The sequence below is a fragment of the Mustela nivalis genome (assembly GCF_964662115.1).
Source record: "Mustela nivalis genome assembly, chromosome: 17".
Taxonomy (NCBI): Eukaryota; Metazoa; Chordata; class Mammalia; order Carnivora; family Mustelidae; genus Mustela; species Mustela nivalis.
The window spans coordinates 42,605,955-42,616,635 of record NC_139036.1 but is presented as its reverse complement, the minus strand read 5'-3'; the positions used below and the strand labels follow the sequence as shown (position 1 = coordinate 42,616,635).

At 59.0% G+C, this 10,681-nt stretch overlaps 2 protein-coding genes across 3 annotated transcripts; one reads left to right on the top strand and one right to left on the bottom strand.

Annotated features, from left to right (window-relative positions):
* Window positions 1-463: 463 nt before the first annotated feature.
* On the bottom strand, window positions 464-1,044 carry HSPB9 (heat shock protein family B (small) member 9). Its single transcript, XM_082706173.1, has one exon. It carries the CDS (start codon window positions 971-973, stop codon window positions 485-487), a length of 489 nt encoding a protein of 162 aa, XP_082562299.1. The 5' UTR covers window positions 974-1,044; the 3' UTR covers window positions 464-484.
* Window positions 1,045-2,218: 1,174 nt separating this feature from the next.
* KAT2A (lysine acetyltransferase 2A) lies at window positions 2,219-10,310 on the top strand. Of its 2 annotated transcripts, none has more exons than XM_082706095.1 (18): window positions 2,219-2,634; window positions 2,775-2,898; window positions 3,240-3,385; window positions 3,492-3,581; window positions 3,870-4,051; window positions 4,152-4,343; window positions 5,177-5,283; window positions 5,472-5,582; window positions 5,674-5,810; window positions 5,896-6,104; window positions 6,276-6,402; window positions 7,953-8,063; window positions 8,472-8,615; window positions 8,882-8,996; window positions 9,088-9,124; window positions 9,204-9,267; window positions 9,384-9,468; window positions 9,586-10,310. In XM_082706095.1, exons 1-18 carry the CDS (start codon window positions 2,296-2,298, stop codon window positions 9,777-9,779), a joined length of 2,514 nt encoding a protein of 837 aa, XP_082562221.1. In that variant the 5' UTR covers window positions 2,219-2,295; the 3' UTR covers window positions 9,780-10,310. The 2 variants fall into 2 exon arrangements, with proteins under 2 accessions (XP_082562221.1, XP_082562222.1); XM_082706096.1 differs by having other exon boundaries at window positions 2,266-2,634; window positions 5,671-5,810.
* Window positions 10,311-10,681: the final 371 nt, after the last annotated feature.

Below are 10,681 nucleotides of genomic sequence, written 5' to 3'. Positions count from 1 at the left end.
TGTACTGGGGTGATGTGCAGTTTGTATTTGAAAGTAGTTGGTCTCTGGAAACACCAGAAACAACCTCTTTGGGGTTTTTTGGTTAAGTCTGTACCTTGTGAAGGACTGGGTCCTCTCACCCTCTTCCCAGGTGACTTCTGGGACCTTGGGCTGCTCTTGAGGCCTAGGGACTGCACCACACTAGGTCCAAACCCTCTGTCTGGTCTGTGGGGGCCCTCTGGTGGTGATGGAGCCTGGTCCCCCTGCAGGCCTCCTGGCCCTCTGCTGCTCCCTGCTGGAGCTGCTGCTGTGAGCTGCCAGGGGCTGGGCAGCAGGTCCAGTCCGCAGAGGCCTTATTCTTGGTGGACCAACCCCTTAAAATGCCTTCCCTGCCAACAGGGGCCCTCCACTAGCCCTCTCTCTACCTCCGTTATGCCTTGACCTCTGACCCCGACCCCAAGAAAAGACCACAGAACACCAAGGCTGCTGCTGCACACTTAGTTGTTTACTGGGTCAGGGTAGGTTGGCTCTTCTTGGGGCCACGGCCCCGGACTCTCGGGGATGGACCTCTTTGGGCTTCAGGGGGAGAGAGCGCCTGGCACGGGCCTCGGACGTACAACTGGCCCGAGGGGGTCATGCTGCAGGTCATGGAGGCGGGATCCAGGTCTGGTGGTAGTTGCATCTGCCGGTGCACCCTCTGTGCCACGCAGTAGCCGGCCCCATCTGGGCTGCAGCCCTCCAGTTGCCGCTGGCCGGTCACCACCAGACATTGGCCGTCCACTTGCACCACCAGCTCCTCCGGGGCAAAGCCGTAGGCATCCACCTTCATCTGGAAGCCATCCTCCGCATGAACGTTGTTCCGCGCAGCCACCGCCTCGTCCCTGAGCAGCCGTACCGGCAGCGTGGCCACCTGGTTCTGTTCGGCAAGGGCCGCGCTGGGACTGCGGGACGCCACCTGGCTCCCGCTGGGGAGACCGCTACCGACCCGCTGCATCCGAGTGAGCAACTGTTGCCCAACCGCGCGAGGCGCAGGGCGTGGTGCTGAGCGCGCGGCCGCGGCGCGCACACCCGGAGAGGCCTTCCCGCGAGCCGGCTCCAAGCAGCCCAGCTCCGCTCTCCCGCGGCCGGGGCAAGGCGGATGGCGGAGGGCGGCGGGGGTGGGGGGGCACCGCCACACGCGTCCTGCCTCCACAGGTCTGGTTGCGCTGCTGCTGCTCTTATCCTGGCGCCTGCGCCTTTCTTAGGCCCTTCCCCTTCTCCAGGCTGGGACGCCCCTGCGTAGGCCAATCGGAGGCTGGACGTGGGGGTCCGAGCCTGGAACGCTCACCAGCCCAGGGCAGAGACGGGACTGAGCCGCTGGGCTCTTGCCCTTCCAAGAGTCGGGCCTGAGGACAAGGGTCCGTCCCCTGAACAGGGCCAAGGGCGTGTGACCGTGGGGTCTTCCATTCTCCGAACGTTCTTTCTCTGACCGCGCACAGCCCTGCGACACATGGGCTTGGGAGGTGAACAGGGCTTCCTGGTTCCCTTCATGCTTCGGACCCTGGGTCTACTGCGGCAGGCTCAGGGCTTGGCTCTGTGGCAAAAAGAAGACCCCGGCCCTGCCCTCGAGGTGCCCACACTGTTACAGGGAGAGCAATGCCCGCCCACTAGGATGTGCCCGCCTTTACTTCTGCCTCATCCTCACCTCGGTATCGGGTTTTGTGGCCATGACCATCCTCTGGTGCTTTTACAATAATCCTTTATTGCTGAAATGTAACGTAATACAAAAAAGTGCACCAAAGAGTACAGCTGAATTATCCCACAAAGAGCACAGCCGTGTAACCGCTTCACGGGGCAGGAAGAGGAAGTGTTGCTTCTTCATCTCCACTGTAGCTGCAATTCTGTGTCTGCAGACTGGTGGGACAGGGCCGTTGCCGGTGGGGGGAGGTGTGCCGGGAAGCCAAGACAACTCCAGACCCCAGGCTGGCCCTTCTACCCTGACCCTTGGGAGGTGGGCAGACTCCACAATTCCCCTCAACAGAAGCCTGTTTTCTCAGATGCTTCTCCAAGTCCCCACAAAAACACCAATCCCGGAATCCTTCAAAGAGATTATAAGTAAGGAGAGGCCAATCTAGGGTAATGACTCAGGCTTCACTTGTTTGTCTGGAACCTACAGACAAGACAGAAAAGTCTGGAAGCTGGAGGCCAAGGGAGCGGCCGTGGAAGACTACAACTCCCACCATGCTCCGGCGCAGCGACGCCTGCGCATTGAGCGCCGGTTGCCCATGCGGCCCTAGGGCTGGGAGCGCCGCGCCGCGCTCCGCTGCGGGGGAGGACATGGCGGAACCTTCCCAGGCCTCGACCCCGGCCCCGGCCACTCAGCCCCGTCCCCTTCATTCTCCAGCCCCTGCCCCAACTCCGACTCCTGCCCCTAGTCCGGCTTCAGCCCCGACTCCGGCTCCCACTCCGGCACCAGCCCCCGCCCCAGCTGCAGCGCCAGCCGGCAGCACAGGGACTGGGGGTCCTGGGGTAGGAAGTGGGGGGACGGGGAGCGGAGGGGATCCGGCTCGACCTGGTCTGAGCCAGCAGCAGCGCGCCAGCCAGAGGAAGGCGCAAGTCCGGGGGCTGCCGCGCGCCAAGAAGCTCGAGAAGCTAGGGGTCTTCTCGGCTTGCAAGGTGGGGGCGGGGCCTGGGGTGAGAAGGGGGCGGGGCTTGGGGCATCCCGGGGCTCGGGTGGGAATGGGGGCAAATCTGTGGCTGGGGATCGGCTCCCCGTCCCCAGTTACAGGGCTGTTGACGGAGTCTTCTGCCGCCAGGCCAATGAAACCTGCAAGTGTAATGGCTGGAAAAACCCCAAGCCCCCCACTGCACCCCGCATGGACCTGCAGCAGCCAGCTGCCAACCTGAGCGAGCTGTGCCGCAGTTGTGAGCACCCCTTGGGTAAGGCAGGTAGTGCCCTTGGAGCTGGGGTGGGAGCAGGTGCTGGGTCCTGCTTGGATGGGCTTTTTTAAGTGTCAGGGAGCTTTATCTGTGAAACTAAAAATGCCCCCTTAAGGAGGGATTGGTTTGGGAGCATGTATTCTCCCAAGGGAAGAGACAGGAAATCTGCCAGCCCAGAAGAGACAGGGTCCACCCAAGGGTTGACGTAGGAGCAGCCGGTCTCATTGCCCGTCACACTGGTTGGAGGGACTTAGGTTGTAAATTGGCTGATGATGAAGAGGGGCGGGGAGCTCTGGTGATGTGTCCATTCTTCCCAACCCTACCACCTGTCCTTCTTACAGCTGACCACGTGTCCCACCTGGAGAATGTATCAGAGGATGAGATCAACCGGTTGCTGGGTATGGTGGTGGACGTGGAGAATCTGTTTATGTCTGTTCACAAAGAGGAGGACACAGACACTAAGCAGGTCTATTTCTACCTCTTCAAGGTGAGTTTCATCCAAGTGAGTGTGAGTGAGCAAAGAAGCTGGGGCTGGGGAGTCTGCAGCTCTGAGCTCCACTGACCTCTACTCCTCCCCCTTCCTCTTCCTCCAGCTCCTCCGGAAATGCATCCTGCAGATGACCCGGCCAGTGGTGGAGGGCTCCCTGGGCAGTCCCCCCTTTGAGAAGCCTAATATTGAGCAGGTGGGGTGAGGGAGTTGGTAAGAGAATTGGGGGCATCTTGGAGGAGTCAGGAGCCTGTGTTCCCCATCCTCTTCAAGCTGAGAACAAGGGACCGGTTCAGAGAAGGGAGGGAATTTCGGGCTCAAGATGGACATGGGGGTGGGAAGGGGGGAGAAGTTCTTCTTCACCGAGAGCCCCAGAGCGAGAGGTGAGCTTTAGCTCCCCTCAGGAAGCACCAGGTTTTGGGTAAGAAACCCCTGCTGGCTGCTCACATCTCCTTCCTGGTCTTGTGCCCTGCCCACTTCTCAGGGTGTGCTGAACTTCGTGCAGTACAAGTTCAGTCACCTGGCTCCTCGGGAGCGGCAGACGATGTTTGAGCTCTCAAAGATGTTCCTGCTCTGCCTTAACTACTGGAAGCTTGAGACGCCTGCCCAATTTCGGCAGCGGTCTCAGGCCGAGGACGTGGCTACCTACAAGGTCAATTATACCAGGTAGGCCCAGGCAGGGGCAGCGTTGGGGTGGGGGAGGCCCGGAGGCCCAGCCTGGGTCCAGCACCCCCGTTCTCCCTTCCCACCTCCCTGCTGACCACAGGTGGCTCTGCTACTGCCATGTGCCCCAGAGCTGCGACAGCCTCCCCCGCTACGAGACCACTCACATCTTCGGGCGAAGCCTCCTCCGCTCCATCTTCACGGTGACCCGGCGGCAGTTGCTGGAGAAATTCCGGGTGGAGAAGGACAAGCTGGTGCCTGAGAAGAGGACCCTCATCCTCACCCACTTCCCAAAGTAAGGCTTGTTCTGGCCTATCAGGATCTGCCCCAAGTTCACATCCTCCCTGTTGTCCCCTTTTTTCCAGGAAGGCTTCCTGGAGTGGTCTCCTTCCCCTCCAGGAGGCTTCTGGGATCTGGGTGTCTACCTGGCAGACTTGTCTGGGGCCCAGTTGTGACTTGCCGGCATTTGCCTTTGTGTGTACTAGTCTGGGAATGGCAGGGACATGGCCCGTGTGCTAACTTGACCCCTGCCCACGCCCCTGGTAGATGGGATTCATTGTTTCCCACGGGGCCTGGACACAGCCTCAGAAGCACAGAGCGCCGAGAAACCAGAGCTTACGCTTGAGGGGAAACCGATTTCCACTCCCATCGTGGTCCTATCTGTGAGATTTTCCTCTGTTCTGCTATACTTTCCTCCCGTTTTAAACTTGGCTCATAGCTACCTGGTATAAGAAGCCTCCACTGACTAATGCAGGCCTTTCAGCCCCCCTTCTGCCGCCCGCTGGGACTACGAGGGGGCAGGAGGGGATCCTGAGACCCAGGGTGACTTGTGCACTTCCCACATAGCTCAGGAAGGCACCAGCTCAGACCCTGTCCCTCTGTGCCACACACTGTGGTAGGCTGCGCCTCTGTTCTCTGTCTAGATTGTCCTGTTCTGCCTCTGACTAGGGGCTCCCAAGAAGCCGAGGACTGTGTTTTCCCCTAGTCTGAAGGCTGTCTCCGTTCTTCGGCTCCTAATTCTGTGACAGTTGGGTCTCTCAACCTGCCTCCAGTCCTTCTGACGTCTGGTCCAGGCTGCTGCCTTGGTTGGAGGACAGAGTTGTGAGACAGCCTGTACCCTCCCCACAGATTCCTGTCCATGCTGGAGGAGGAGATCTATGGGGCAAACTCTCCGATCTGGGAGTCTGGCTTCACCATGCCGCCCTCAGAAGGGACGCAGCTGGTGCCCAGGCCGGGTACGTGCCCCAGCAGGCTCTGCAGGCTCTTGGCTTGGCCTCCCTAGCAGAGCTCAGCCCTCCGCCGGGAAGAAGCACTGCGGATGGCAGCAGTGGGGACATGCAGGAGGGTGTGTCTGGGGAATCCTTTTTTGGGGACCTACCACCACCTCTGACCACCCCCCATCCCTGATTTCACTCCCTCTCAGCTACAGTCAGTGCGGCAGTTGTCCCCAGTGCCCCCCTCTTCAGCCCCACCATGGGTGGGGGCAGCAACAGCTCCTTGAGCCTGGATTCCGGAGGGGCTGAGCCCATGCCAGGTACGTACTTGACCCCTGACCCCTGACTCTCATTTGGCCCCCCTAACCTCTCTTGCTGTCCACCGGAGACCCTGCCAACCTTCCCCAGCAGGTGAGAAGAGGAAGCTCCCAGAGAACCTGACCCTGGAGGATGCCAAGCGGCTCCGCGTCATGGGCGACATCCCCATGGAGCTGGTCAATGAGGTCATGCTCACCATCACAGACCCCGCTGCCATGCTGGGGCCTGAGGTGGGCAGCCTGGCTTCCTACATAGTGTGGGGAGGGGGCTCACCGGCCAGAGGCCGCAGCTCACTCCCTTTCCTCTGGTGCCCAGACGAGCCTGCTGTCGGCCAACGCAGCCCGGGACGAGACAGCCCGCCTGGAGGAGCGCCGCGGCATCATCGAGTTCCATGTCATCGGCAACTCGCTGACACCCAAGGCCAACCGGCGGGTGTTGCTTTGGCTTGTGGGGCTGCAGAACGTCTTCTCCCACCAGCTGCCGCGCATGCCCAAGGAGTATATCGCCCGCCTCGTCTTTGACCCGTGCGTCCCCACAAGAGCCCCAGCCCCAGGCACCATGCCCGTCCCCAGCCTGTGGGAATACTTGCTCCTCCGCTTCCGGCTCTGAATACAGCCCTGGCCTCCAAGGCTCTAGGGACCTGGGAGGCATTTGGGGACCAGGTAGGGGCCGTGACCTTTCCCCTCTCCCCTTAGGAAGCACAAGACTCTGGCCTTGATCAAGGACGGGCGGGTCATCGGTGGGATCTGCTTCCGCATGTTTCCCACTCAGGGCTTCACAGAGATTGTCTTCTGTGCCGTCACCTCGAATGAGCAGGTCAAGGTGAGTGCCTTGGCCCCAGCCCCAGTTTGCACAGAAGGGAAGCCACAGTCTCCAGTCCCTCTTTCAGTGGCCGGCCAGTTTCTCCCAGCCCCATAAGGGGGCGGTTGTCCTTTGGTAACTGCCTTAAGAAAACACTTTAGAGTTCCCAAACCAGTAATGCTCTTATTTTCTTTTTTTAAAGGTTTATTTATTTTATATAGAGAGAGTGAGTGAACGCATAAGCACACAAGCAGGGGGTGGGGCAGAGGGAGAGAATCTCAAGCAGACTCCCTGCTGAGCGCAGAGTCCAATGTGGGACTCGATCTCACAACCCTGAGATCGTGATCTGGGCTGAAATCAGGAGTTGGCCACTTAACCGACTGAGCCACCCAGACACCCCTACCAATAACACTTTTATTTTTTATTTTTTTTTTTTTTTAAAGATTTTATTTATTTATTTGACAGAGATCACAAGTAGATGGAGAGGCAGGCAGAGACAGAAAGAGAGAGAAGCAGGCTCCCTGCTGAGCAGAGAGCCCGATGTGGGACTCGATCCCAGGACCCTGAGATCATGACCTGAGCCGAAGGCAGCGGCTTAACCCACTGAGCCACCCAGGCGCCCCCCAATAACACTTTTAAATGAACCTGAATTTCTTTCAACACCGGAAAATTCACATATACTGAGGAGTTACTAGTTTTTATACTATCCTGGTGCTGGGTGATAGTCCTGGGTTCTGTCTTAAGTTGGCATAACAGAACCTGGTAGGGTTCCCAGTTCTCCTGGTTTCTGTAAGCCAGATTTGCATGGTGCCACTCGGTCTTGACCTGTATGGGAGATACTCTCTCTTTAGGGTTCAGATTTGAAATGAGTAGGGCCCTTGTGATTCCTCTTCCCCTTCTCCCCTCACTCTGAGGCCCAGGAACTGGGAACCAGTGACATGGGGAGAGCAACTTCCTGGTTGGGATTTCAGTCCTGGCCTTACCATGGCTGGCTGTCTGACTTCGGACACATTTCCTAACATCGTTAACATAGTTGGGTTGCACGTTTTGGTGTCTTGGGGTTTTGTTCTCTGGGAAATGGAGATAAAAATACTCACCTCATGGGACGCCTGGGTGGCTCAGTTGGTTAAGCAGCTGCCTTCGGCTCAGGTCATGATCCCAGCGTCCTGGGATCGAGTCCCACATCTGGCTCCTTGCTCCGCAGGGAGCCTGCTTCTCCCTCTGACTCTGCCTTCCACTCTGTCTGCCTGTGCTCACTTTCGCTCGCGCTCTCTCTCTGACAAATAAATAAAATCTTAAAAAAAAAAAAAAAAAACTTATAAAAAAAAAAAAAAATACTCACCTCGTGGACTGACTTGAGAGGCGGTCTGTAAAGTCCCAGGCACCACACGAGGCCCTGAGTAGGCGCTTAGAAACCCAGTGTCCTTCACTTTCTCCCCACAATCTCCCATTCTTCTGCCAGCTGCCTTTCCTCCTCCCTGTCCTGGGTCCTTTGGCTGCCCCTACCTCCTATGCAGTCTGCTCTCTCCATTCGAGGCTCCCCTGCTAAGCCCTGCTCCCCTCCCCTGCAGGGCTATGGGACTCACCTGATGAACCACCTGAAGGAGTATCACATCAAACACAACATCCTCTACTTCCTCACCTATGCTGACGAGTATGCCATCGGCTACTTCAAAAAGCAGGTGACCCTTGCCTCAGCCCACACTTGCCTGCTGCCTGGGGCTAGAGGTCATCCTGTCCAGCCTGCTGGTGGGGATGGGAGGGAAGTCTTCCGTGCCCAGCTGCCTGCCTCCCGCTGCTGCCCCAGTGAAGAGTAGGGACCTGTAGGCAGGCTGGAAGAGCTGGGAGACTCTGGAAGAGCTGGGTGGTTTGGGAGGGGCAGCTGACCTGGAGCCTTCCCAGGGACAGATTAATTGAGCCCACACAATACAGAGCCCCCTGCCTGCACACCAGCTACCACAGAAGGTGATCCGGGAACCAGGGAGAAGGGGACATGGTCTGCACGGCCCCTCAGGGGGCTTCTGGGGGAAGGGTGACTCAAGTTGGAAGGGCCTTGCTGGTGGGTCAGGTCGTGACTGTCTACTCCCTAGGGCTTCTCCAAGGACATCAAAGTGCCCAAGAGTCGCTACCTGGGCTACATTAAGGACTATGAGGGTGCAACATTGATGGAGTGTGAGCTGAATCCCCGCATCCCCTACACGGAGCTGTCTCACATCATCAAAAAGCAGAAGGAGGTGTGTGTGTGCGTGTGTGCACGTGCGCACGTACTCAGCCCTGGGACTTTTCACATGCATGGGGGGGTGAGCACACGTGTGTGGATATGTGCCACACATATGTGTACTTGTGAGGTGGGCGTGGGCCAGGATCTTGGTTCTTGCTTTGCCTCTCAGGGAAGTTAGGAGGTGAGGTGCCTGGGCTCAGGGGCAGGGCCTCTGCCTCTGGCCCGGGGAGGGTTGCTGCTGGGGCTGGAGTTGGCCTCTCAGGCCCTGCCTTCCCTCAGATCATCAAGAAGCTGATTGAGCGCAAACAGGCCCAGATCCGAAAGGTGTACCCCGGGCTCAGCTGCTTCAAGGAGGGAGTGAGGCAGATCCCCGTGGAGAGTGTCCCCGGCATTCGTGAGCAGGGGTCTTGGTGGGGGAAGGGGCACCCTACTGGGGGTGTGTTCTCAAATTCTTAGGGATGCTCTCCCCACTCCCCACTTTGCAGGAGAGACAGGCTGGAAACCACTGGGGAAGGAGAAGGGGTGAGTATTGTGTGGAGGAGGCGGGTGTCGGGGGAGGCAGAAGGACCCAGGGCCTCAGACATGGCATCTCTTGCCCCAGGAAGGAGCTGAAGGATCCAGACCAGCTCTACACAACCCTCAAAAACTTGCTGGCCCAAATCAAGGTGGGGAGACCAGGTTCCCTTCCGGGAGCACCTGCGCCAGTGGCTGGGGTGGGTGGTACTCACAAGCCGGGCGGAGGGCACAGTGGGCCTGGCTCCAGCTCGACTTTCCTCTCTAGTCACACCCCAGTGCCTGGCCCTTTATGGAGCCTGTGAAGAAGGCAGAAGCCCCTGACTACTACGAGGTCATCCGCTTCCCTATCGGTGAGGACGCTCCATTCCTGCTCCCCAAACCTGCCCCTGCCCCCAAACCTCCCTGGGCCCCACGGCCCTGCCCTCCCCAGCCTCCTAAAGCTGTGCCCTTACGTCCCACCGCCCCAGACCTGAAGACCATGACCGAGCGACTGCGCAGCCGCTACTACGTCACCCGCAAGCTCTTCGTGGCCGACCTGCAGCGGGTCATTGCCAACTGCCGCGAGTACAACCCCCCAGACAGCGAGTACTGCCGCTGCGCCAGCGCCTTGGAGAAGTTCTTCTACTTCAAGCTCAAGGAGGGAGGGCTCATTGACAAGTAGTCTCCGGCTTTGGACCGCAGCCTTGACCTGGAATGTCTCCACCTCGGGTTCTGATCCGATGGCCAGGAGGTGGCCCTGGCGGCCTGGTGCCTCTCAGCTCCAGACGCTCCAGCCCCCAGCCCTGTGGCCCTTCCTGGAACTACGGGTGCCCCCTGCCTGCACACACAGCTTTCGTTGTATCTGACCTTGGGGAGGGGTCTCCTGGGTCCGGGGCTCAGCCCCTCCCAAGTGGCTGCTGGCCAGAGGATAAGCCCTGACCGGCCCCAGTGGCCCCCCAGCCCTGTCCCCACAGAGCCGTGGAGTCTTGGAGTCCTGGACCTGACCCAGCCCATTGTTTCCTTGAGGGTGGGGACCGCACATCTTAGCGTGAGGGAGGGGCTTCAGTGTTTGAAGTTCAACTGGGACTGGAGGGGCCATGCCTCTCCCCTCACCCTGCACTGTTCTGTCTGTCCCCCAGGAGTGGGGGTCCCGGGACCATTCATTTCCTGGCGTTAATCCCTCAGAGGGAACAATAAAGCTCTTTTTTTTTTCCTCTGTGTGATTGTTTCTTTGGTAGGGTCCCCCAACCTTGGCAGGTTGACCCCATTCCTGCCTGGACCTCCTGCAGAAATGGACCTATTAAAGCTCAGATGGATGGGACACCTGGGGGGGCTCAGTCGCTTAAGTGTCTGCCTTCCCCTCTAGTCATGATCCGGGGGTCCTGGGATCAACCCCCGTTCTCAGCGGGGAGACTGCTGCTCCCTGTTCCTCTGCCACTCCCCCTGCTCCTGCTTTCTGGCACGTGCTCTCTCTCAAATAAGTACATGCTTGAAAAATTCCACTGGTGCAGGGGCTACCCTCCCCCACCAGCCTCCTGCCTAGTCCAGCACCTCTGCAGTGATGGCACCTGTGGGCTGCAGCCC

Excerpts from the sequence above, each read along its gene's own strand:
- HSPB9 (XM_082706173.1), bottom strand. The coding sequence starts at position 973 with ATGCAGCGGGTCGGTAGCGGTCTCCCCAGCGGGAGCCAGGTGGCGTCC.
- KAT2A (XM_082706096.1), top strand. The coding sequence starts at position 2,296 with ATGGCGGAACCTTCCCAGGCCTCGACCCCGGCCCCGGCCACTCAGCCC. Across the intron at positions 2,899-3,239 it reads CAGTTGTGAGCACCCCTTGG|CTGACCACGTGTCCCACCTG; the intron begins GTAAGGCAGGTA and ends TCCTTCTTACAG. Across the intron at positions 9,469-9,585 it reads GGTCATCCGCTTCCCTATCG|ACCTGAAGACCATGACCGAG; the intron begins GTGAGGACGCTC and ends CCACCGCCCCAG.